Below are 24,160 nucleotides of genomic sequence, written 5' to 3'. Positions count from 1 at the left end.
CCCTAAAATATCCCCAATACATCTCAATAGGACACTTAATCATTTGAAAGGTGGAAAGTAGAGGGTGGAGGTACTCTGGTCGATGTGGTGGGTGGTGTAGAGTTCCAAAGCACTCCTACGATTGTTATAGATGCAATCTAATATTTACTGCTCAATCTTGTGGGCACAAAAGGCAACCAAATATCTGCGTTCCACAAACAACAATACGTTTCTAAAGAAGGATCAGTCACTCCAGCAATGATAATGTGAAGTTCAAACAGAGTGAGTACCAAAACAGATTCCCCTACCACCAGCTCGAGAATATCTACCTCAACCAATACAAATACTACCCCCCTTCTAAGTACAACTTCATTTGCTAGCACTAACCTTGAACAACAAGCAATGTTAGTACCAAAGTGGCAATGCATGGACGCAAGAGCAAACACCTAGTATCATACAGCATGACATGCAAGAGGAACGGTGAAGCACATACAGGACACACTACAAACATTTCAAGATGAATAAAACAACATGAACAAAGTCATCCAAGAGATGAAGTCATTTTTCTGCAGCTCTAATTGCCTTCTCCATTGTTATTGAGCAACTGGCGGACTTGTGAAATTTTTATGAACACTGGTGGAGCCACGTATCTCAGGAGTCAATGTGTAATAAGGCTGGTCTTCAAACCTGAGCTGCAGCAAAAGAATTGCCATGCCTACTGGTGAGAAACTGACAGCAAAAAAAAGCAGTCATCAAGTAGTTCTAAACCAGCAGCTGGCCTCTCAGTACTTTGGATTTTCATTTCTCTTCTTCAATGCACCTGCCTCATTTCCAACTGACAAATAAGAACAGTGATGGCACACTTCCAATTTCAGGTCCCCATCTTTTCAGGAGAGTGCTGAGTGCAGGTCTCCAGTCCACCAGTAACTTCAACACAGGCAGGTTGATGAGTTGATGCCCTTCCGTAGCAGGATACAACAAGCTAACCCCCGACAGAAACATCAACCAATACACTTCAGTCCCCTGATTTAGGCATGGCGTTATAAAGAAATCTTTGAAACAATATGCATCTGCAAGGATGGACATGCCGACATCAGTTACCAAGCTTCTACATAATATTTGCCAGCTCTCCGCAGTTGCTTCAACCATTCTTTGCTAAAATCGCTGGTAACCCCTCTTTCCTTCATCAAAACATCTGCGAGTGCAGACTCTACATCTGCTGGCATCTTATTTGCAGAACCTGCGACATGAACTGAACAACCAGACTGCAGCATCCTCCATACCTTTGCAGAATGCTCTAGAATTTTGTGTTGCACATATACTTTAGTGGGCTGATCCCTAGAAAACGCTACAAAAAAACCGCCACCAACAGTTTCTGACAGGACTCCAGATCCTGATGCCTGGGCAAGCCAGAATTCTTTGTAAAGGAAATCATTTTTCTCACTACGGCAACCAAAAAAGAACATTATTGGAGCAACATTTTGCAATGTTGATAATGCAGCCCGTTCCTCCACAAAAGCCCGAAAAGGTGCACAACCAGTGCCGGGTCCAATTAAAAGCAGCGGCACAGAAGGGTGAGGAAGTTTTAAGGAGCCTTCATGTGTCCAAACTGGCACAGAAATTTCACCTGCTACCACACAAAGAGATGTTTTTAATAATCAAATAACAGTGAACCAGAAGTTTTTTAAGCCTCAAATATTCGCAGGTTTTGTGGCTCTCAGATGAAAGAAAATGAAGTGCCTCAATATGCATATGCCTACCACTGGGACCATACTACTAGAGCTTTAGCATAGCTGAGATTTCCATAAGTCTACAAGATTGCAACCCCCTACACATCACTTTCTGCGAATACATGTTAGACCAGCTTCCATGGTTTCTTGATAAACCCACTTGAAAGTTCTGTGATATTTATCATTCCTCTGATTCTTTTTACAAACAAGTAATGTATACCTCATGTAATTGTACACAAGAAATTCCACTGATCCCTTCTACATGTTAGACCAGCTCCCATGGTTTCTTGATAAACCCACTTGAAAGTTCTGTGATATTTATCATTCCTCTGATTCTTTTTACAAACAAGTAATGTATACCTCATGTAATCGTACACAAGAAATTCCACTGATCCCTTTTACAAGCAATATACCTCTACAAGGATCCAGCTGAGATAGCCAAGTTGAGCATAGTCCATGTCGTGTCCTTTTGAATGGGGTTTTCCACTTTTTAACAGCAACAGTGATATGCACTTGATATGGATGAGCAAGCATAGAAGACGAGATAGAAAACAGCCTTGGTTGTAGCCTTGGGACCAATTGCAACAACCATTCCAATGGAAGTTGCACAGAAGGAAAATCTTCAAGCACCTGTAAAGAAGGAAAGTGCCAAGTGGAAATACGCTGTTGAGTTCCAAAATTCAAATTATAACTGTCTGTCTGAAGATGCTTTGACAAATTCATGGCGTGCATGTGCAATCAAGTGTAAAATACAGCAAAACATTTCAGGGTCGAAATGTTTCACCTTTGAAATAATTCCTACCATTGTGAGATAATAGAAACGTTTTACATACTTCTGAATCAAATTTTGTGCAGTAAGAAAAACTAATGAAAGTTTAGTTAAACAAAACATGGTGCATTTTGGTCACAACAAAACCTTTCAGCAATGAAACATGGACTACGTTTCAAGGCTACTAAATAATGTTTCATGGTGGATGGCAAACAGTTCAAACCATTCAGGTTGCTCAATTCGAATAATAGAAGAAACGATCCACAAATAGAGACACAAGACACAATTTTAGGTTGGGAAGAGTCCAAATTTGTCACAATAAAGTTATTTCTCCAATCTCTCAATACAAGATATGAAGCCTTCTCTTACAAGAATTCAGAACTAAGTCAAAACAAAGTCCGAAGCAAGGGGATATGAATGTTCAGGCTTACACCGCTAAGTGCCGTGTCCTTCTTTGACAGGGATGTTCACCAATTCACTGAGGCTGGTGGGATGCTCCATTCTCCTTGAGTGTGGGGTCACACTTTATTATTGTTGTAGAGTTGTTCTCTACAAAAGCTTTTACCATTATGTATCCTCCATGGAAACTTCTACCACAAGCTTTCTCCAAGGTAGCTTCTTTCCAACCTTCCATCCACAATTTTTCCATAAGCTACTTTCTACAATAGCTTCACCAAGATGCTTCCATGCATCAATAGCTTCAACAAGCAGTTCACACACATTACATAGTGCAAGGTCTATGGAAGATGGACAGCAACACATGGATTTTATTGGAATAGATATAGGTATAAGTCTTATGAAGTAGCCATGGCTAAGGGCAGAAGTCATTTGAAGTAGCCATCATGGGTGATTAAGGTGTCTAGTGGAGCATAGTGTTTGTGAAAGCAATTATAGTGTGGCATGTGGATACTTGTGAAAAGTATTTTCCACAAGAAAATCTAGAAGCCTGTAGCCACTCTCGTTCTTGAAGAATAAGCAAGAGATGTGAGTTAGAAGCATGTTACACTTTTGACCTATGATGTTTCTTTGCTTACTGACCATTACTATACTTTATGGAGTGTATTTAGGATATTACTTCCATTTGTGTTGTGGGCAAATGCATGTTTGCATAGAATATGGCTTTGGGATGGCCACAAGATAGAGCAATGGCATTATGACATGGATTGCTATTGGGCAGTTAGTTACAGCTTGCCAAAGCCTTCATGTTCATGATGAAAGGCTTTAGTCATGGACCCTTGGTGTATTTGGTCCTCACTAGGTAAAGCATATGCAATGCTAAGTTTGAGAACGAAATGGATGGATTCTTTAAAATGCTTAGGCATCTTTGGTGTAAAAGTACTAAGAAAGCACTTGCAACTTTCTTTAGCCATCTTTCAGACAAGAGACATATGCTTTTGTAAGAAGTTTGCATTGTCTGAATGAAGCTATTGGATTTGTTGCACCCTTTTCCCTTTTGTGGATAGTGAGCTTTAAGACTTCTATGATAAGCCTACTAGACATTTATGTTTCTACAGCTATGCTTGGTTGTTTACTAGTGCAATGAGTACCACCTTAATGTTGTGGATTTGTACATTAGCGATTAGTTGTATACTAGTGCAGTGACTACCATCTTGGACAGCTATATATTGGTAGTACATGGAGTAGTAACTTTACATTGTTAGCGTGCTTATTTACTTGAAAACATGTATGGACAATTGTACATAAGCAGCATGGAGTAACAACAATGTGCTTCATTACTTGAAGATATGTATGGACAATTGAACATTGTCAATACATGGAGTAATAGCACTCTCCTTGGCTACTTGGAAACATGTATTAATTTAACATTGCCCCTATTATGGAGTAACAACAATGTGCTTGGTCACTTGGAAACCTATATGGGCAACTAGACATTGACAATGCATGGACTAGCAATAGTGACCTTTGTTACTTGGAAACATGTATTGGACATTTCGTGTGATGTGTTGGATCTTAACTGTGTGGTGGAATTGGAGTCGCTTGTGATGTTACAAAAGGGGTTATGCCACCCAAATGAGAAATGAACTTAATGATTTGATTAAAATGAACTCTAATCTTGGTATTCCTCGCTATTGGCATAGCGACAATTGCATTGATATTGAAGGATTTAAAATTGAACATGCAATGGATGAGAAACTATGCGGTACAAGGCCAGGGCAAAAGGAACTAGTAGCAATGTGAAAGTTCTATTAAATTGAAAGTTTGCACCTTAAAACTAAGTTACAACCTAGACAATAAATTAAAAGGTTGCACCAAAAGGGTGGTTGATGACTGGATTAAACACTAATTACAACGAGCAACAAATCCACATAAACCAAAATCCAAATGTTATTGATTAAGCAACAAAAATGGTGCCCCTTGTGGTATTTCCTTAACTTGTGTTGCTATTGAAAGAAGTACATTGAGATTGCTCAAATCTCCTTCATAATCCAATGCTACCAAGTCTTCAATTTGATTGGCCCCTTGATCTAATAGGGGATCAGCCTCTAATTGATCTTTGGCTCATCAAAATGCACCTCAAATTGAATTGTGGTTGAATGACCTCTTGAATTCTCTAGAATTTCCCAAGTTTCAGAAACTGAATCTAAGTGCTAGGTCTTCATCTTTTAAGCACGCAACCCAAGATGGGACTTGAGGGCGCCTACCCTGCAGCCGCCTACCCATCCTGCACCCGTCGCTTGCCTTGCACCCCCCGCCCGCCTCCCCCTTGCGCCTATCCTGCCGTGCCCCTCCGCTCCGCCTTTCCCCTTGGCCGCCCCCCCCCCCCTCCCCCACGCGCTGCCCCCACCTCCCTCGCCTTAAGGCCTAGCCAGGCGATCACACCACCGATTTGAAAACAACAATCCCCCCCTCCTCACCATCAACTCCCCCCGCCCTTCCTGTTGCTCCCTCCCCCTGCAGCAACTCTCCCCCCCGGTAGCACAGCAGCATGATAGGTAGGTTCCCAACAGGGACACACAATGGAAACCTCTGGTCAAACGTCGGCACATCCTGCGAGTGCCCCCCAATCAAACACCTTGCGCATCATCCTCTCAAAGGAACAGCTCTTAGCCGTTCATGTCACAGAGCTAGAGTTGAAAGAAACAACGATCTTTGGTCAGGTCGTTGGACACTCCCCATCGAGGACCCACCTGCCGGATTGGCTCCACTCTAGCTGTGTATTGGCATAGCGCAGATCGTGGAGGCATTCCTCATGGACCGAGGGATCTTCATGGTTCGACTCACCTCTGCGGACGCAACTCATGAGTTACTAGAGAGCTCACCCTATGCCTCCACGAAGGGGGTCATTTACATGGTTCCTTGGTATAGCAGCTTCACAATAAAGACATTTGCGCTCGACAATAGATTTCTCAGCCACCTAGTCACCTTACTTTTCCCCGGAATGGCGGTAGAGTACCGCCAGTTAATGGAGGACTTTGGACCGACTCTTCGGCATAGTTCTTCCTGTCTCCTTGGTGGATGCAGTGACAGCTACTAGAGTCCCAAAGGTACGAGTGGCCATGAAAGACACAAAGAGTATACCAAAGTTCCTAGAGATTGAGGTAGGAGGGTCACTCCTTTAGGCAGTAGGTCATTGTGACTGGGCAACCAGGTCAGTGCCTGCGCTGCCACGACTTTGGGCATCAGGCAGCAGATTGTACGCGTTTCAGAGCCAAGGCAGCTCTGCCAACAGGCCCGTAGGTGGACAGTGACGGCTTCACAGAGGTCTAGAGCTGACAAAGAGAGAGACCGCAGGGGAAACCACAGCCACCTCCTCAAACGCAGCTTCAACAACAGGGAGCAGGAGGGGGAGCGATGCCCCCTCGACAAAGCACTCCGTAGCCCCCACCCAACAAGACCACAGTCCCCCACATCCACCACCCGCGTCACAAACTACCTCACCTAAGATCCCACAGCCCCCACACCCACCCGCCCCCCCAAACCTCCCATGCCCCCCCCCCCCCCCCCAACTGACTCTGGCACACAACCCCCCCTTCTAAGGCCACCAAACGCCCCCCCCCCCCCAACACCCGCCACGTTCCTCCGACTATCCCACCATCCCTCGATTCTCTTCCCTCCCACCACCTCTCCTATTGAGGAAACCCCCTAATCCGCACCCAGTTCAAGTGATCCCCCCCAAAACCCCCCCCCCTCCCACGGGAGGTGATGAGTCACACATGCCTACATCCTCGTCACAACAACAGTTTTCCCCCTCCCACACAACCACTAGCTCATCTACCCCTACCACCCGTCACACTTTCCCAAGATAGGCACAGCTGTTGCCACAGGAGTTCTTCCACAATGGCCCATGGTTCTACCTAAGAGTTGCGGAGTGCGGAGAGTTTCCAATCCTCTAGAGGTGGGGATCTTCGTGGTTCGTAAGTCAAGGAGAGGCAAGGTCCATCTACTAGCACCACCAGATGGACCAAACTATGCTTTTTTCCTTCAATCCTCTCACTCAGGGGATTGGATGACGACACAGATAGAGCAGGAGTTGAAGAGTCAAGTGGCGGACCACATCTGTCAGTGGATGGGAGAAGGACTAGCACTGTTTGAACAGCAATGGCCTGGTTGCATGTTGGACATTAACTGGTCGGCTGGTGCCGAGGTTCCACACTTGAGCATTATCTTTTAAGCCCCTCCACAGTGGAGAGCTCTAAGGGATGTGATCGAGTGGCCCTTGGCACAAGCAGCCCGTTTCTACCAGTGTACAGAGTCACGACTCTCAACATGGCTGATAGATGTATTGATAGTATCACCTGGAGCATTTATCACCCCTATGGTCCAGCCGAGAGCCACCATGGAGAATTGGAGTTCACTGTCCAGACCTGCGGCAAAGCATACTTGCATGTCCCATAGTTTTTCCTCCTCATCAGCAACCTCCACACCGAACAGATTTCTATTCGATCAATCACAGGTTTCCCCATGAGCTTACACCTTGCATCCTGGAAGGTAAATAGTCTCCACTACAGTGGGGCACGTGGTTCCAGGAAGTTGATTGTTCGGTAGGAGCTACAGCCTACCCTTGCCGGACGGATCGACATCTTACTTCTACAGGAGCACAAGCTCACTCCCACCCAGGCCCAGCGGGTAGGGAAGGTACTCCTAAGCAGCTTGCACACTTACTGGGAGCACTCCATAGGTACCCACGGCATGTGTGGAGGCGTATGCACCTCTATTGGCCCGAGTCTCACCACCGGTGTACAAGACCACGGGACGATCATGGCAGGGAGGGTTCTATGGATCAGATTGGATATTGGGAACTCCTCCCTTGGAGTCCTCAATGTCTATGCCCCTATGAAGGTTAGGACATGCAATAGGTTCTGGGTAGAGATCGCGGATGGACTCCCAGAGGTGGACTCCTGGATCATTGGAGGAGACTTCAACAACCTGAAGGCTTTGGAGGACCAACAGGGCAGGGCAGAAACTACCAAGGGCATGGCTGGGGAGGAGCAGGAGGCATGGGGCGTCTTTCTACTGGCAGTAGGAGCACGCGATGCCTGGAGAGACCTTGCCTTCCACGGGAGGAAGAGATCACTTTACTTCTCTTGGGGATACACGCGGCTAGGTAGAGTCTTGCTGGAGTGGTTGGACAGGTTTTATGTGGGAGAGTAGGAAGGCTCTCGTGGAGGCCAAACTGGGCAGTTGGCAAGCACCACGTTATCGGATCATTACCTGGTTCTTCTAACACTTGATCCCCCAGCATTTGCCCTAGACACACGATCCTGTCGAATCCCTGGCACGATCTATAGGAGGGAGAAGGTGACGAGACAGATAGAGCATATTTAGACCAGGGAGTGGGACAAGAGGAACCGGATCACAGAGGAGGTTGCAGAGGTCCTAGCCGAATCGAGCAAAATCTGCCAAGAGGCAACCATACAGGCCAGGCAACAGAGCTGGGAGGAGAGAGCACTCCGGTGGGACCTTGCAGCTATGCACAGATTATTACAAGAGGCACAAGGAGATCCCACCCTCCACACACAAGAGGTGCGCGCACAAGCAGTCATTGCCGGCCTAGAGAACAGGCACTCGAAGTTCTCTTTCCGCACCTCAGAACCTTTCTGGGCGCGAAAGGGGGACACAATGTGCACGGAGTTTTTCCAGGTGCACCAACCTCGCACCTCAAGAGAGCAAATACGCAGCCTTCGAGATCAGTATGGCCATCCTGAGATGGATCTTCACGTCAGCCCAAATCACCCCCCTCAGATCACCTTTCCTTTGTAGCTTGCTCCGCGTGTGGCAGGGCCTCTGTAAGGCCCTAATCCAAAGCCCCCCAAGCTGGCAAGAGGAGATAGACTACCAGCCGGTGATCTGGAACCCCCAGGTCAAAGATCGGGAAGATGCACAGATTGGCAAGCGCCCCTACATCCGGTGGGCTTGTTGGGAAGCTGGCCCAGCTTGTACCATCAGGACATAGCGGGAGATATACAGGATGGTGGACGAGGAGGTGCTACAGCGAGTATCAAGCTGCCAGAGAGAAGTGAAGTTGTGGAGAAGGAAGATAGACGCAACAATACCTCAGGAGTGGCTTGCTCCCCCGATACGAGAGCCGATAGAGCCCAGGGAGGTATGGGCCGCTAGGTTTTCACTAGCAGGCATCCCCCTACAAGTGGCAGGTAGAGTGGGCCGCGCTCCACCTAGGACCTTCTTCACCGTACAGGTGGGGGGGCATCTAGCTCTTGACAAAGGGCAGCAGGATGAGGGGATAGCTGTTCTTTCATGGAAGATGATCCCGGTGATTGGCCTTCAGGGAAAGATATGGCGGCTCGATCCTTTTGTCTTTTGGAAGGAGCTCAGGCAGTGGCACCTCCAGATCTGGGAGGGCAGGCCACTTAATGAGCTGGAGTGAGATCCGAGAGAGTGGCTATGGCCGGACACTGCGGTCGCCAAGAAGCCACCAAGGTTCCTAGAGTACACCACCAGGATTAGCAAACACGTACTAATGCGGGAGAATATGGATTGGGCACCGTCAGGTAACAGGCACTTGGCGCAGGCACTGGGCGAAGCACAGCACCATGGAGCCTTTCCGACGGACCTTCTAGCGCCGCCTATGGGATAGCTCGAGGCCAAGGAGGGTATCGTATTTTTATGGCTGGTGGCACATGGAGGCTAGGTGATGGGAAGCTAGCTTGCCCAGATACAGGAGGGAGTGAAACCAACCTTCCTTCTCGGATAGGGTGGTTTAACCTGATTAAGCACTTAATTACAGCAATAAATAAATGCACATAAAATGAAATACACACTTTACCATAACATTCTTGGATAGTAGACACCCTGTTGGCCCCAAAATTGGCGCTCCTTGCGGTATTTCTTTAGCTTTCATTCAATTGGAAGGAGTACAACTCGAGATTCTTTAATCTCCTCCTGCTAACCAATTGCTCTTGCTGTCATAAATGACCAGCAAGCCTTTTGGGTCATTTATCCCTTGATTCACCCAGGACTTCTTTTCCAATTTGACCCTTGGCTGGCCAAATGCTGCCCCAAATCAATTTGGGATGGGCTGGCTCCTGAAATCCCTTGATAATCTTCAATTATCAGCTGCTGATTTCAGTCCCTTGAGCCTTCAATCTCTGGCATGGATCCCAAGGTGGCTGTTAAACCCTAATTTCTGCTGTAAATTAGGGTTTACTGCAGAAATTACAGATCAGCCCACCAAAAATGGCTGAGAATTGCTGATAATGGCTGAGCATAGGCTAAAGGAGATGAGAGAATGCTGTAAAGAGAGAAAATTTTGAGATTTGTTGCGAAGAACTGATCAAAATCAGTTGCTGCCCTGCTGTACCAGCCCCAAACGGATGCACCAACAACAATAGGAGCATCAAAGACTGTGATCTTCAAGAGAAAGTGCATCAGCAGCGATTGTCATCTTCCCAAGGTTAAGAATATGCAATCTCCATCACCAAAATGGTCTCCAATGGCTGGGAATTGGCCCCAAAAGCTGGCAGCAACAGTCCAACACCTCTTTCCAACAGCTCCTAAATGAAAAAACGAGATCTCCCTCTCCCTTCAACCCTATTTAGCATTTCCCCCACTTGCATGGGAAAGTTTTGCCAAGTGGCAACTTTCTTAATCCATTTTCAGTAATTTTCAGCCATTTAATTAGTTTTCAAAATTAATTAATTCTGAAAATTAATTCAGCCCTTAATCCATGTCCAGAAAATTGACCTTGCCCGTCCAAAAATTAATTGGCTAGGCCATTTGCAACCCAAAGTGGTCCCATGCATTGATTGACCCTTGGACAAGCATTAATCCATTAATTAATGCCTAGTCCCTAGTGTCACCACTGATATTTAATGGCCAATTAATGGTCCTAGGGGCAAATTGACACCAAAATTCACCTAGAATCTAAAAAGTGTAACTTGTTACAACTTTTGCCTTTGACACCCATCTTTTTCACAGTGTCCTTCGGCCTTCAACTGTGAAAAAGTAGCTTGCACCTCACATGTGCAACACATGTGCATCTTTTAATTGCACATTTGATTAATCCTTTAATCAAATGTCAATTAAACATAAGCAAAGTATCAAATTTTCACGTCCTCGTGACAGGGAGGTTGTAAGCGCTGCACACTGCAGCCTCTGGAAACCCCAAAGCACTGCCTTTGGTCATGTAAGGTGGCGCAGCTTGTGTGGAGAGGAGCATGCCACATCCTTTGCCATATAACACTCAGTCTTGAATGTATCTCATGGGAAGCTTGCTGCTGACAAGCAGTCAACCAGGCCGTCACCTTTTGTATGAGGCCGGGATGCAAGACACAATATTCATTATCAAGGCAGGGTCGTACGCAGTGGTCGGTTGGGAGGCTCTACCCATCTGCCAGGTACTAGAGCCCACAACAGACCGCTCTGAGGTATGGGAGATCATAGGGAGTCTTACTGGTTGGCATATCTGGAAGGCGCGGTGTCAAGAGGCTTTTAGCAGAGAGAGACTTTCAGTACAAGCGACCTTGGCAGAGCTCTAGACCTCCATCATCCACTCCCTCCACGGCCGATGAGATGAGGTGCAGGGCGAGTCCAGGGCTCGTCAAGAGCTCTGATGTCATTTCATGCGCACTTGGGGTGGCCAAGAACTGTTTTTAATGATGCAGACAGGCAGCCCCAGATGGTGATACACCCCCCCTCCATGGCTTCTTGCCCCAATCCCCCCCAGACCGCCTTGAGAGGCTTGTATATATGATGTATTTGTGACTTTCATGAGCTCCAACTAGTCTGTTGAGATGGGACTTGAGGCACACCCAAACTGATAGCAAGCATATACTAGTATCTAACCAGTACAACTTATTAAAATTTTTGCCACTCACACCTACTACAAACTGAGGGTCCTCAGCCCCTCATTGTGACTTAATTGACTTGCACATTACATATGCACCTCACCTATGCACATTTGATTAATGCCTAAGCCAAATGTCAAAGCATAAAAAATCATTTTCCCATGACAAAGCTTCTCCTTGAAATCCTTGCAATTATCGTCAATTGCACTACAATGTGCCAAAAGTAAAAGATAGTTTCAAAGCTGTAATGAAAACTATATCCATATGTATACTCAGGGTTGTCAAGTAGGAAAGGTACAATACGGTACGATACGATAACATACGGTACTAATTGGTACCTTATGATTTTATAAGGTACGGTATGATATTAGTACGAAAAAAAAAAACAAAAACAAAAACTTGGTTATTTTGGATTATAGATAATAGAACACATGTTTAGAGCTAAAATGCGAATGTCACTTGAGTTAATAGGATAAATACATGAGGGTAACAAGGTAAAATCTCATGCACAACATGCGCAACACGCTACTAGAAGACAAATGGGAGTGTATATGTAATACATCATAGAACAAAGCGAAGTGTAGGGCGGATGGACAAAGAGGCTCTTCATTCTTTTGTGTGTGTGTGTGTGTGTGTGTGTGACTTAAAATTATTATAATAAAAATAAGGCTTGAGAGTTGAAAGATATTCTGTGGTCTAGTCTTCATAGACCAAAAATAGTCTATTTTTTGGTACGAAATGATACAGATATGTACTGTATGATACGGTACGAACCCGTACAAAATGAACTAGTCCGTACGTAGTACGAATGTAACTATGTGTATACTAACTGCAATGACTATTATATTGAATAGTGATCCTCATGGCATACATACTATCAACAACAATACCTTGAATGCATGTTGAATACATCTAAGATCCACTATACACTAGAGCTATCCATGACTAGAGAAGTGGAAGTGCTACCTCTCCCCCCTTGAGCATTAGGCAATCCTTTAGACCCCTACTTTGCTAAACCTGATTGAGCCCTCGCTCTAACTGAAAAACATCAAGGTAAAGCTATACCAATTGAGGATGGTTTGCCAAGCCACCCTCTTCCATCCATTTAGCACCCATTGGTGAATAGTTTTGAAACCTCACTAAATACCTTCTAGAAACTTTATCTCTAATCTTTGTTTTCTTTTATGCCAAAATTTGCTCTTAAGTATCAAAAACTCATTCATCTCCTCAATCTCAAGCTGAATTTCGGCAGACATATTCTTTGGAACATCGTGATGAAAAGATCTCACTAAGATCATATGAAAGATTTAGGACATGTATTCCCTAGTGCGAAGGCAATTTTGGCTGATAAGCAATACCACTAATCTTCTTCAACACATGAAAGGGCCCATAATAATGCGTATTCATCTTTCAATACAATCTCTCTCTACCCTTAATCTTTTTCAGCCTAGCCTTTCCAAAACACATACATAATCGCCCTCAACAAAATGCAAAGCATGTCTATTGTGAGAATAGGAATGGATCAAAGCTCAGCTGAGAGTGAAGTAGATAGTGTGGAGAGTGAAAGCACGACACCCAATGCAATTAGACTGAAGTGTAACGTGCAAGTACAAAGTACAATCCTTAAACCTTAGGGTTGTAAGAGGGTATTCACACCCGAAGTATGTGAAACACGATAAGTGCCCAAAACTATGTAACATAGGCACATAAAATAAAGGGAATAAATCTGGGGGAAAAAACCTCTCATATGAAGAGTAAAGAGTGCCCCAGTGTCCTACTGAGAATTATCCACACTCCTTTGTGAGCGTAGGCATGAGTAAAACCCAACCAACCCCCCTGGAGTGAAGAGTGATCAAAATACAAGGATCATCCACCAACGGAAATCAAATTTAAAGCATTGCGAAATGCTTCAAATTTGTCACGAGAAAGAGCTTTGGTGAAGATGTCTGCCACATTACTCGTGGTAGAACAATAGACAAGGCTGATATCTTCGGCATGTAGCCTCTCTCTGACAAAGTGATAATGGATCTCAATGTGTTTCATGCGTGCATAAAACACTGGGTTCTGTGCCACTGCAATGACACTCTGACTATCAGTAAACAAAGAAGTAGGTTCAATGACAAATACATCCAGATCAGCTAGCAAGCGTCTACGCCATACACATTCAACTGTGGTAGTGAAAGCTGCCTTATATTTAGCTTCACATCACGATGTGGCAACAATGGATTGGTTCTTGCTAAGTCAAGAAAAGCAAGATGAGCCAAGAAAGAAACAATCGCCACTGGTGGAGTGATGAGAATCATAATCACCAAACCAATCAGAATCATTGTAAGCATGTAAGTGCAGTGGTCCCCCCTTGGCATAAAGCAATCCAAAAGTCCTGGTACCCTGCAAGTAACTAAAAACACGCTTGACAGCTTGCCAATGTGACATGCGTGGTTGATGCATATATCTGCTCAGGGCTGAAGCTACGAACTGTATGTCCGGCCTAGTATTACATAGGTAGATAAGGCATCCAATTGCTAGAGCATATGTGTGGATATCAAACAAGTCATTGTCATCATGCAATGACAACTTTAGCCCAAGTTCCATTGCTGTGCAAATTGGCGTGCAATCTTGTAAGCCAAACCTCTCAATAAGTTTACCAATGTATCTCAATTGTGATATGAACCAATGCCTCTAGCATCATGAATGAACTGAATGCCCAAGTAATAGTGCAAAGATCCCAAATCTGACATCTCAAAAGTTTGTTGTAAATTTTGTTTGAATGCTGAAATCTGATCAGCATGTGTCCCTATAAGCAAAAGGTCATCGACATTTAGACAAATGATCAACATGGATCCCCCTCTTTACATACGTAAAGAGTAGACTCTGATGAGCTATTTATGAATCCTTGGCTGAGTAAAAAAGCATCAATCTTTGCATATCAAACTCGAGGAGCTTGTTTCAAGCCATATAAATCCTTTTTCAGCTTACAAACCAAGTGCTCGGATCCCTCAACTGCAGAACCAATGGGCTACTGTACATATACTTCTTCATGAAGTTCCCCATGTAAAAATGCAATCTTTATATCTAGCTGATGCACAGTCCATCCATAATGGGCATCCAAAGCAACCATAGACCTAATGGTGGTCGTGCAAGAGATAGGAGCAAATGTCTCCTCATAGTCAATGCCTTTCTTCTGTGCATAGCCCTTGGCTGCAAGCCTGGCTTTATATTTGTCAATGGATCCATCTGCATTCCTTTTCAACTTATAGACCCATTTTGTTCCAATGGCTTTCTTCCCAATAGGCAAAGACACTAAATCCCATGTTTGATTCTTTATGATGGAAGCAAACTCAGCTTGCATTGCTGCTATCCAATGCACACTATGTTGTGCATCCTCAAAACATTCTGGCTCCTCATCATCAATTGTATGTGCTGCCATAATAAACTCCATGGTATGCGCACCATCATGCATATGGGCTTGCCTTCTAGTACAACCAGCCATGGAAGCATCCAAATGACTATCTTTCATAGTCTATAAATACCATCTAGGCATTTGTCTAGCCTCCTAACTGTGTACAAGCTCTTGCTGAATTTCAGATTCCGGACCTTGCTGAATATTCAGATCAGCCATGGGCTGATTTTCTGCATTCATCAATGGAGCAGCTGGCTGAACATTATGTTTGCTTGCTGAAACTCCAACTGTATCACCAAATGAAATGGGCAGCACCCCTTCAAATGCATCACTGGCAGCCTGATATATGTCATAACAAGCAAGGGATAATTCTGATTTTTCATCGAAAACCACATCCCTACTAACAAATACCTTTTTAGAGACAGGATCATATAATCTATATCCTTTGCTCTCACTGTTGTACCCCACAAAAATACATTTGAAAGTCTTGTTATCCAACTTTTTTCAAAGTACCTTGGGAATGTGTATATATGCAAGACATCCAAAAGTACGAAAATTCCCAACATAAGGTTTCCAGCTATTCCAAGCCTCAAAAGGCATGAAATTCTTTAATGCTTTGGTGGGGCATTTATTCAAAACATGGCAAGCACGCATAACTGCTTCCATCCAAAAATTGTGTGGCAAGCTCTTTGCTTTCAGCATACATTTGGCCATCTCCATGAGTGACAGATTATTTCTCTCTTGTAACCCCATTCTACTATGGAGTATAAGCAGTAGTGTATTGATGAACAATGCCCTTCTGCTTCAAAAAAGAATTCAGCATAGAGGGCATGCATTCCCCTCCCCCCCCCTCCCGGCGGTCCAAACAGAGAGTCTTCACCCTGCAGCCAGATTGGTTTTCAACAAGTGCTAGAAAAGCCAGAAATGCATCGTACTCTTTTGACTTTTTCACTAAAGAGTAGACCCAACAGAAGGAGATAAAGTCATCAGTAAAAGTGACAAAATAGTAACAGCCACCCAATGACTTTGTCTGCATAGGGCCACATACATTTGAGTGCACTATTTGTAACCTGGCAGTGACTCTAAAACAACATCACGGGGAAATGAAAACCGATGCATTTTCGCCAAAATACATCCCTTGCATAAGTGCTCAAGAGGTCTCTCCAAGAGAGAGAATCCATCAAGCATCTGTATATGCTGCAAAAGCATCAAGCTACCATAGTTTACATGCCCTATGTGAGCATGCCATAACTCCGCTTGTAACATAACATGAGTAAGAGAGGACGCTAAATAGGCCGATTAATCAACTGAAAGAGTATCCAACTCATATAACCCATGACATAGAGTGCCAATCAAGACAAAGTCATGTATTCCTTATCTCTCACCATGCATCTGTCATCATCAAAGGTGATCTACAAACCACACCGTGCCAAAGAAGAAATAAATAACAAATTCTTCTTTATACCTGGCACAAACAAAGCATCATGTAAGCGGACATCTCCCCAATACCTCTAACTGGGTATGATGCAGTGTTGGCACACTGTACAGACTTGCCAACTGGGGCTGCAATAACAGAAGCAAACAAATCTCTGCGAGATATGATGTGCCTAGATACACCACTGTCAAAAAACCATGTGTCTGCATCCTCAGTAGAGCTAAATGCTCTATCAATCCAAGAAGAGTCATAACTACATGTATAAAAACAATAGTCCCTATCTACAACAAAGGACGTTAACTCAATACCAGTGGAAGGAGCATCAGAAATAGACATCTCTCATTCCTTCTTCTTCTCCTTGGCTATGTGTTTCCTATATTCAGTGATGTAGTGGCCTGGCTTTTTGCAATACTGGCACTTACCATTCCTTGTTTGTGTGCCCCCTTATTGGAATGCCTAGGAGATGAGATACTTTATACAACCAAAACAAGGTGTCAATACATGAAGCTTAACTTGTGTAGAGATAAGTGAGTGGACTTAGAGAAAATGAAACTTTAACCTATATGCCTATGTGAAATGAGACCCTAACGGCCTAATCCTAGATAAACTACACCTAGGTACAGTGTGAGAGTCAACTAGATTGACCCTAAGACCTTGAAGGTTTTGGTGGTGAGGATTAGTAGTTTTACCTATTCTACATACAATGCAAGAGGCTGATCCTAAGGACTTGAAGGTTCTAGTGGTGAGGGTTAGTAGTTCTATCTATTCTACATGCAGTGCAAGAGGCTCTAGTATGAAAACTTTAGATATTCTAAGAATTCCTAGGATGCATGGTGGAATGAGGCTAAGGTTGAGGTTGTTGTGCTCCCAAAGCTCTGCAAACCATTCTTTGCTTGGCTGCCCTTACCCTTCTCTCGTGCCATAAAAGCCTGCTCACAAGCTATAATATCCACAACACTGTTCTTTTGTGTCTACTCCTCCTCTAGGAGCAAACTGACCAGCTGAAGGAAAGTAAGTGGTTGTGGGGCAATCCTCATGGTAAGGTTCAAGGCCGTATGAAAGGCCAAGTATGAGAGTGGCAATGAATTTAATGTAGTAGATATCAACTTGCATCTAAGTAATACTCACCAACGTTCATAAGCTGCTCACGCAAGTCCTGAATTTTATTTAGGTGATCCTACATAGAATCACCCTCATCCATCTTCATTGTTTCAAGCTCTTTCTTCAAGAAAGAGACACAAGTCTCATTCTTTCCAGCAAACATCTGCTCCAAGGTTAGCCAAGCTTCTCGTAAAGAAGCTGCAGACCAAATGTGAGGGATAATAGTCCGCTGAACTACCAATGCAATCAATGACAAAGCCTGTGCATCCCCTGTATCCCATGCCTTTTGTGCTACTGATCTTTGGGGAAATGACTGAGCTGGAGCAGGCTAAACAAGCTGAGTTGCCTGTTGTTCACGTCCTCCTGGAGGAGGAGTAGCTGGAGCCACAACTCCGAGCCTCACTTCTTCACCACTGACATAATCCCAAAGATTTTTTGCTATCAGCACATTTTTCATCATGAAGGACCAGAGTGAATAGTTGTTACCATCCAACCAATCCTCCTTGGATACGTAAGTAAATGTATCACCTCCCTGATTTTCCATGATAAACAATGCTGATTAGAGAGCAAAAGAGCAATGTCCCAAGCTGGACCAACCTAGAAATCTCAGAATTTCAAGAAATTACAGCAATTTTATGGCTGTAATTAGCGAATTGAAGCACATTCTGTCAAAATTGTATGTAATGCACACAGTCCAAGGTGCAATAAATGCTCAGCAATACAATAGAAGCAAAAGCCCAAAAATTTCCTGCCCCAAAATGCTCAAAATTCGTCTATTTCAGACTGAAACTGTACTGCATGTACCAGTGTCTGCTCAATACCCAAAAGCCCCAAAATTCTTGACTAATTTGCCAAGAAATCTCTGCAATAATGGTGTCCCAGACACGTATTGAAGCTGATAGTGCTTGCCCAGGTAAAAGCCCCTTCAGAAGTGAGTCTGAATTAAAAAGTATTTGAAAAAAACTTATACCTCCAATTCTAAGCTGACAGGCAGCAATAGGAGAGGCAATGTAGAGGCCTATGGTGGTGGTGACAGCCTATGCTAGAGGCGACGGCCTGTACTGAAGGCTGGTGGCGTAGGACACAATCGGGCTGGTGGCGCAGGAGACAGTCGAGCTAGTGGCGGGAGCAGACCTGGCAGGCAGGCAGGCAGGCAGGCAGGCGCAGGAGCTGCAAACGAGGTGCAGCCAAACGAGCAAGCGCCACACCAGGGAGAGGGCGAAGCTTCAAATGGGTGAGCACTCGAAGGCGCAGCAGCAGAGCTGCACTGATGGCTAACAACGGGCGTTGGCTCACAGACAGCACAGACTGTAGGTAGGCAGCGCTGACTTCAGGCAAGAGGCTGGGGCTGCGTCCCTGGTGCAAGTGGGCGACTGGCTGGCGGGAGCTAGACGGATCCAGCTGAGGGGGCGTTGGGTAGCACAAACTACAGGTCACTAGTACAGGGCGGGGCACTTGACGGGGACTCCTGGAGCAGGACTGCTCCTGCTGAAGTGATGACTTCTGATGCACACGTCAGCTAGTAGTGCTAGTGAGCAACTGACCAAGTTCAAGCCAGAGTAGAGAGAGAAGACTGAGCTGAACTCAGCTCTGATACCAACTGTAAGAACAGGAATGGATCAAAGCTCAGTTGAGAGTGAAGTAGACAGTGTGGAGAGTGGAAGCACGACACCCAATGCAATTAGACTAAAGTATAACGTGCAAGTACAAACTACAACCCTTAAACCTTAGGGTTGTAAAAGGGTATTCACACCCGAAGTGTGTGAAACACGATAAGTACCCAAAACTCTGTAACATATGCACATAAAATAAAGGAAATAAATCTGGGGGAAAAAATCTCTCGTACGGAGAGTAAAGGTGTCCCAGTGTCCTACTGAGGATCACCGACACTCCTCTACGGGTGTAGGCGTGAGTGAAACCCAATATCTATGGCAATCAACTACCCTCTTTTGCTTCTCTTGCGACCTTCGAAGTGCTTGTTTTACCTCATGATAAGTTGCATCCATGTTTTCAACATAGTAATCAGCCTCAAAGATCTTATCCTTCTGTGCAAAATAGAAGGCGCTTTCTTGCCACTTTCCACAACCTCAAATGGAGCCTTACCACTGGAACTATACACTATATTGTCATACACAAACTCAACCAAAGGCAAGTACTGCTCTCATTGCGTCTTATGCTTTGATGCATAGCAACTCAAGAGATCCAAGTCAACGGAATTTGCCTCTTCGGACTAACCATTTGTCTGTGGATGGAAAGATGAAGAACATTTCAGCGTAGTACCCATATTTTCAAACAGCCCCTTCCAAAACAAGCAGGGTCATCAATGGATCTTGATCAATGATGATTGACTCGAGCATGGCATGATACTTAAATATGTGCTACGTAAACAATCATGCCATTTGATCACCCTTTATCTTCTTCTTGAGGAGAATGTAGTGGGCCTACTTATTGCTAGGGCCTATCAAGTATAGGCAAAGACTTCAACAAGCCTAGCATCTTTTACCTATCATACTTGACCTTCTAACACACAATGCATGTATGGATAAACTGCTCTGCATCATATCTCAAAGTTGGTAGATGGAAAAGTATTCCATTGCCTTAATTGTAGCATCAATACCTCTATGCCTTGCATAAGAAGGAGCATGATTCTCTACACCTTTGACCTTAAGTACTTCGTGACACACAATCACCCATGCATAGTAAAAAATCCATCTCTAAATCCATAATACTCATGCCTTTGGCCGTTGCAAAGCTGATCATAAATATTAGAAAACTTAAAATCAGCAACATAGTAATCCTTCATGGTATCTAACTCAGTGTGATAAACCATACTACCATCTAAAATCTCATGCTTATAAGACAGTACATCATGCACTACATTCTTCTTGCCATCTATATGTACAATCTGATAATGAGACGTAGAGAGAAAAAGTCCATCTCATATGTTTCTCAGAAAACTTAGTGTCAGTCAAAAAATAGTGCAATGTCTGATGATTTGTTTGTATAGTAAAATCAGTCCCCAAGAAAGAGTGTTTCTATGTGGAAAATACATTAACTATAAACAATAGTTCATTCTCATAGACTTGCAAATTTCTTTCTCCGCCAGCTCACATATGCTACTAATGTTGTTTCCAAATGCATCACACTGAACAACAACTGACTTCCTAAGATTTAACACTAGAAGCATTGGATCCGAAGTCATCTTTTCCTTTAACTTATAAAGGTTGTAATTTTCACTGCTGTCCACTTAAATGACATACTTTTCTTTTGCAAAGCATGCAAAGTTATGAACATATTTCCTACAATAAGAACATAAGCCCATGAAACTATGAATCTCATGTACACTTCTCAAATATGGCCATGAATTATCACCTCAACCTTTGTAGGATCCATCTATACCCCATCAACTGATACAATATGGACCAAAAAGCAGAGTTCATGTAAGAAAAACTCACTTGTCTTGTCATTCACAAGCAAATCATGTTTATATAACTCATTGAACACCATGTCATGGTGTCTTCTATGCTCCTCTCCATTGTTTGAATATAGAATCATGTCATCAAAGAATGTTTCCACAAATACTCTGTGGTCTAAAGATCTTGTCCATCATATGATTAAACATAGCTAGAGCATTCATAAGTCCAAATGGTATGATCCTATACACAAGGCTTATTTGTATTTTTACGTTAACCCAACTTTCAATGATTAAGAAAAAATTATACACTACATCTGTTCCAATTTCAGTGTACCTCCAAAACAGTTCGCCGTTCTCGTTGATTATATTGATAAAGATCGTCTCGTCCTTCAGGGCTTCCAAAATATTTGAGTCTTTCTTTCTCATGTTCGGCGGTCGCAAAGTGACTTATCACCTAACATTGCCAACACTGCATGATAAGACTAATACACCGATCAGAGCAATAACTAAAATATATGCTTTACAATCTAATCACAATGATCTTCTCAATGTCTGATCTCAGGAGTTTTGATGCCTTCAAGAAAACACACATGAATATCAGGTATCAGCACTGTGGGAAGAAGCTAAACTCTTGCAGATTAGCTGATGCACTAAAAATTTTGATCATGAACTTTTAGTCAGAATGCCCCTGATTGCTTCAATAAATCTAAAACAGATACTGGCCACAATCTTGGATTCAAATTTCCTCACCATGTGAATCAGGATAGACAACACTTCTGCGAAAAATTGTCAAGTTGCTTTACAGAACTAAAAAGGTCAAAAAGAAAACTGTGGGGATCGCTAGCCACCTTACTATAGTGGTGGTCTATATTGCTGGGTCATATTGCCTTGCTTTTCTTCACGGAAAGCCCTAAAGCCCACACCTAGAGAGACTAGTTGGTCCATGTGCTGCAAGCTGCCTAGATGCATACTCAGTATTTTCTCCTCATTTATGACCAAGCATGCTGTCCATATATGGCATGCTGTGCTAGCATCATCTCAGATGAGACATGCATAGTCTATGCTAAAGTCAGGGGTGGGGACGTGCAAACTGACCAGTATTGAGAGCAACCATGTGCTGCAAGTGTCCTAGATGCACTTCCAGTATTTTCTACATGTCTATGACCAAGCTGTCCATATATGCCATTGTTGAAATATCAAAGCCAGCATGAGTGTGCACAAGAGGGAAAGAGATATCTCAAGTACAAGAAGAAGATCTTGTTTAATGAAATGTTCACAAGTACAACTAGTATACTCTCCTCTACTTTGAGAGTGACCTTTAGGTTGTTTATATAGCCTGTGGATGGCTAGGATTAGGGTTTCCCATAGTTACCAGGAACGGGGAACGGGAACGGGAACGGGACCCCTTGGAACGGGGGGAACGTCCAAAGTGAGGGAACGGCAACGGAGGGAACGGTATATATATATATATATATAGAGAGAGAGAGAGAGAGAGAGAGAGAGAGAGTCAACACTTGTCTTAGAATCTAGAGAGAGAGATCATATCAACCATAATTCATGAAATTAGACTCTAGAGACATAATAATCAAGTTTCAACAATAATACAGTTTCAACACTTGTCTTAGAATCTAGAGGAGCAGGAGCAGGAGCAGGCGGGGGAGCAGGCGGAGAAACAGGAGCAGGAGCAGGCGGGGCAGGTGCACGGAGCAAGCGGAGGAGCAGGAGCAGGCGGAGGAGCACGAGCAGGCGGAGGAGCACGAGCAGGCGGGGCAGGCGGCCGCAGGCGCAGGGGACAGGCGCAGGCGCAGGGGAGCACGAGCAGGCGGGGCAGGTGCAGGGGACAGGCGCAGGCGCAGGGGACAAGCGACAGGCGGGAGCGAAACGTCAAACAGGAGTTTTTTTTTTTTAATTAAAAAATTACATGGCTGGGCTGGAATGGCCGTTCCAAACAGGGAACGGCCAGGGAATGGGATGGAACGGGCTGGAACATTTCGCCAGCGTTTCCTGGACTCGTACCTCCCGGAACGCGTTAATCCGTTCCTATGCGCCAAAACGGGCGTTCCCTGTTTCTATGGGGTTTCCCCCTGCCCTCTCGTTCATTCACACCTAGCTATCCTTATCCACCCTTGCATACATAGGGTTCACATGCCTATCTCTCAACACCTCCCCTCAATGCCACACTGGCATTGGACTACAAGACATATTAATGCCCCCCCCCCACCCACCCCCCCAAAAACAAAGTGGGATGTCTTTATAAATTAGGCTACAAGAGTGCTTATAGGTAGAGGATTTATAGATTTCGAAAAGTTGATCATCAGGTGCGTTGGAGACAAAGTTGGCCTCCAATGCTTTTGGTACTTCAAGAATGGTAGGACATTTACTGGTAATATGCCCTGTCTTCTTACATTTGTTGCACTTCATTTTGTCAATATATTTTTTCCAACAGTTGCTGACAAGATGTCCCTTTTTGTAGCAAAAGGAGCATTTAGTGGATACAGTATAAACCAAGACTTGGTCATGGGCTGTTGAAGTGGATGCCTGACTAGTGCTACCTTCTTTCTAATTTCTTCTCTCCTTATCTAAACAAGGGGATATTGGTAAGAGTAGTTACAAGGGTTGAAAATACCTTCTTTACAGCCTTCAAGAGAATTGCAATGGCATCTTCATCATGGATTGGAGCTTGAACTGAGGCTAGCTATGCCATGAGCCCCTTTATGTAAGAAATGATCTTACCAAGGTTTTCTCCTTGTTTATACTCCAAGCTTAAAAATTTGATCTTACAGAAAATTTTAGAGTTCTTTCATATAGCACCATAAAGCTTTTCAAGCTCATCCCAATTCTCCTTGGTAGTGGAGAGTTGGTCAATGTGATGGATTAGTGATTCATCTAGATAAAGCATTATTATGGCTTGGGCTCTTTCATCATCTTCTACATCAAGTGGGTCTGATAGATCAATAACCTTGGTCCCTTTGATGAATGGCCAATAGCCCCGTTCCATCATTTTATACTTCACTAGTACCTGCTATGGATAAAAGTCTTTTCCATCAAACTTACGGATTTGAGGT

The 24,160-nt window shown here is 44.0% G+C and overlaps 1 protein-coding gene across 3 annotated transcripts in view; it reads right to left on the bottom strand.

Moving 5' to 3' along the window:
- Positions 1 to 460: 460 nt before the first annotated feature.
- The window catches only part of LOC148037850 (Flavodoxin family protein), a 103,859-nt gene continuing 80,159 nt past the window's right edge, over positions 461 to 24,160 (bottom strand). For 2 of the 3 annotated variants that reach the window (XM_087676812.1, XM_087676810.1), the window contains 3 exons: positions 21,430 to 21,549; positions 2,123 to 2,339; positions 461 to 1,606 (listed from right to left, as the gene is read on the bottom strand). In XM_087676812.1, coding sequence (XP_087532938.1) covers positions 1,077 to 1,606; positions 2,123 to 2,339; positions 21,430 to 21,549 — 867 coding nt within the window. In that variant the 3' untranslated portion in view covers positions 461 to 1,076. The remainder of the gene's footprint in view (positions 1,607 to 2,122; positions 2,340 to 21,429; positions 21,550 to 24,160) is intronic. The other variant, XM_087676811.1, reaches the window with a different exon arrangement.

Source organism: Lygodium microphyllum, chromosome 4 (genome assembly GCF_053477565.2).
Source record: "Lygodium microphyllum isolate KBCC chromosome 4, Lygodium_microphyllum_v1.1.10, whole genome shotgun sequence".
Classification (NCBI taxonomy): domain Eukaryota; kingdom Viridiplantae; phylum Streptophyta; class Polypodiopsida; order Schizaeales; family Lygodiaceae; genus Lygodium; species Lygodium microphyllum.
This window is presented reverse-complemented; position numbering and strand designations above follow the sequence as displayed.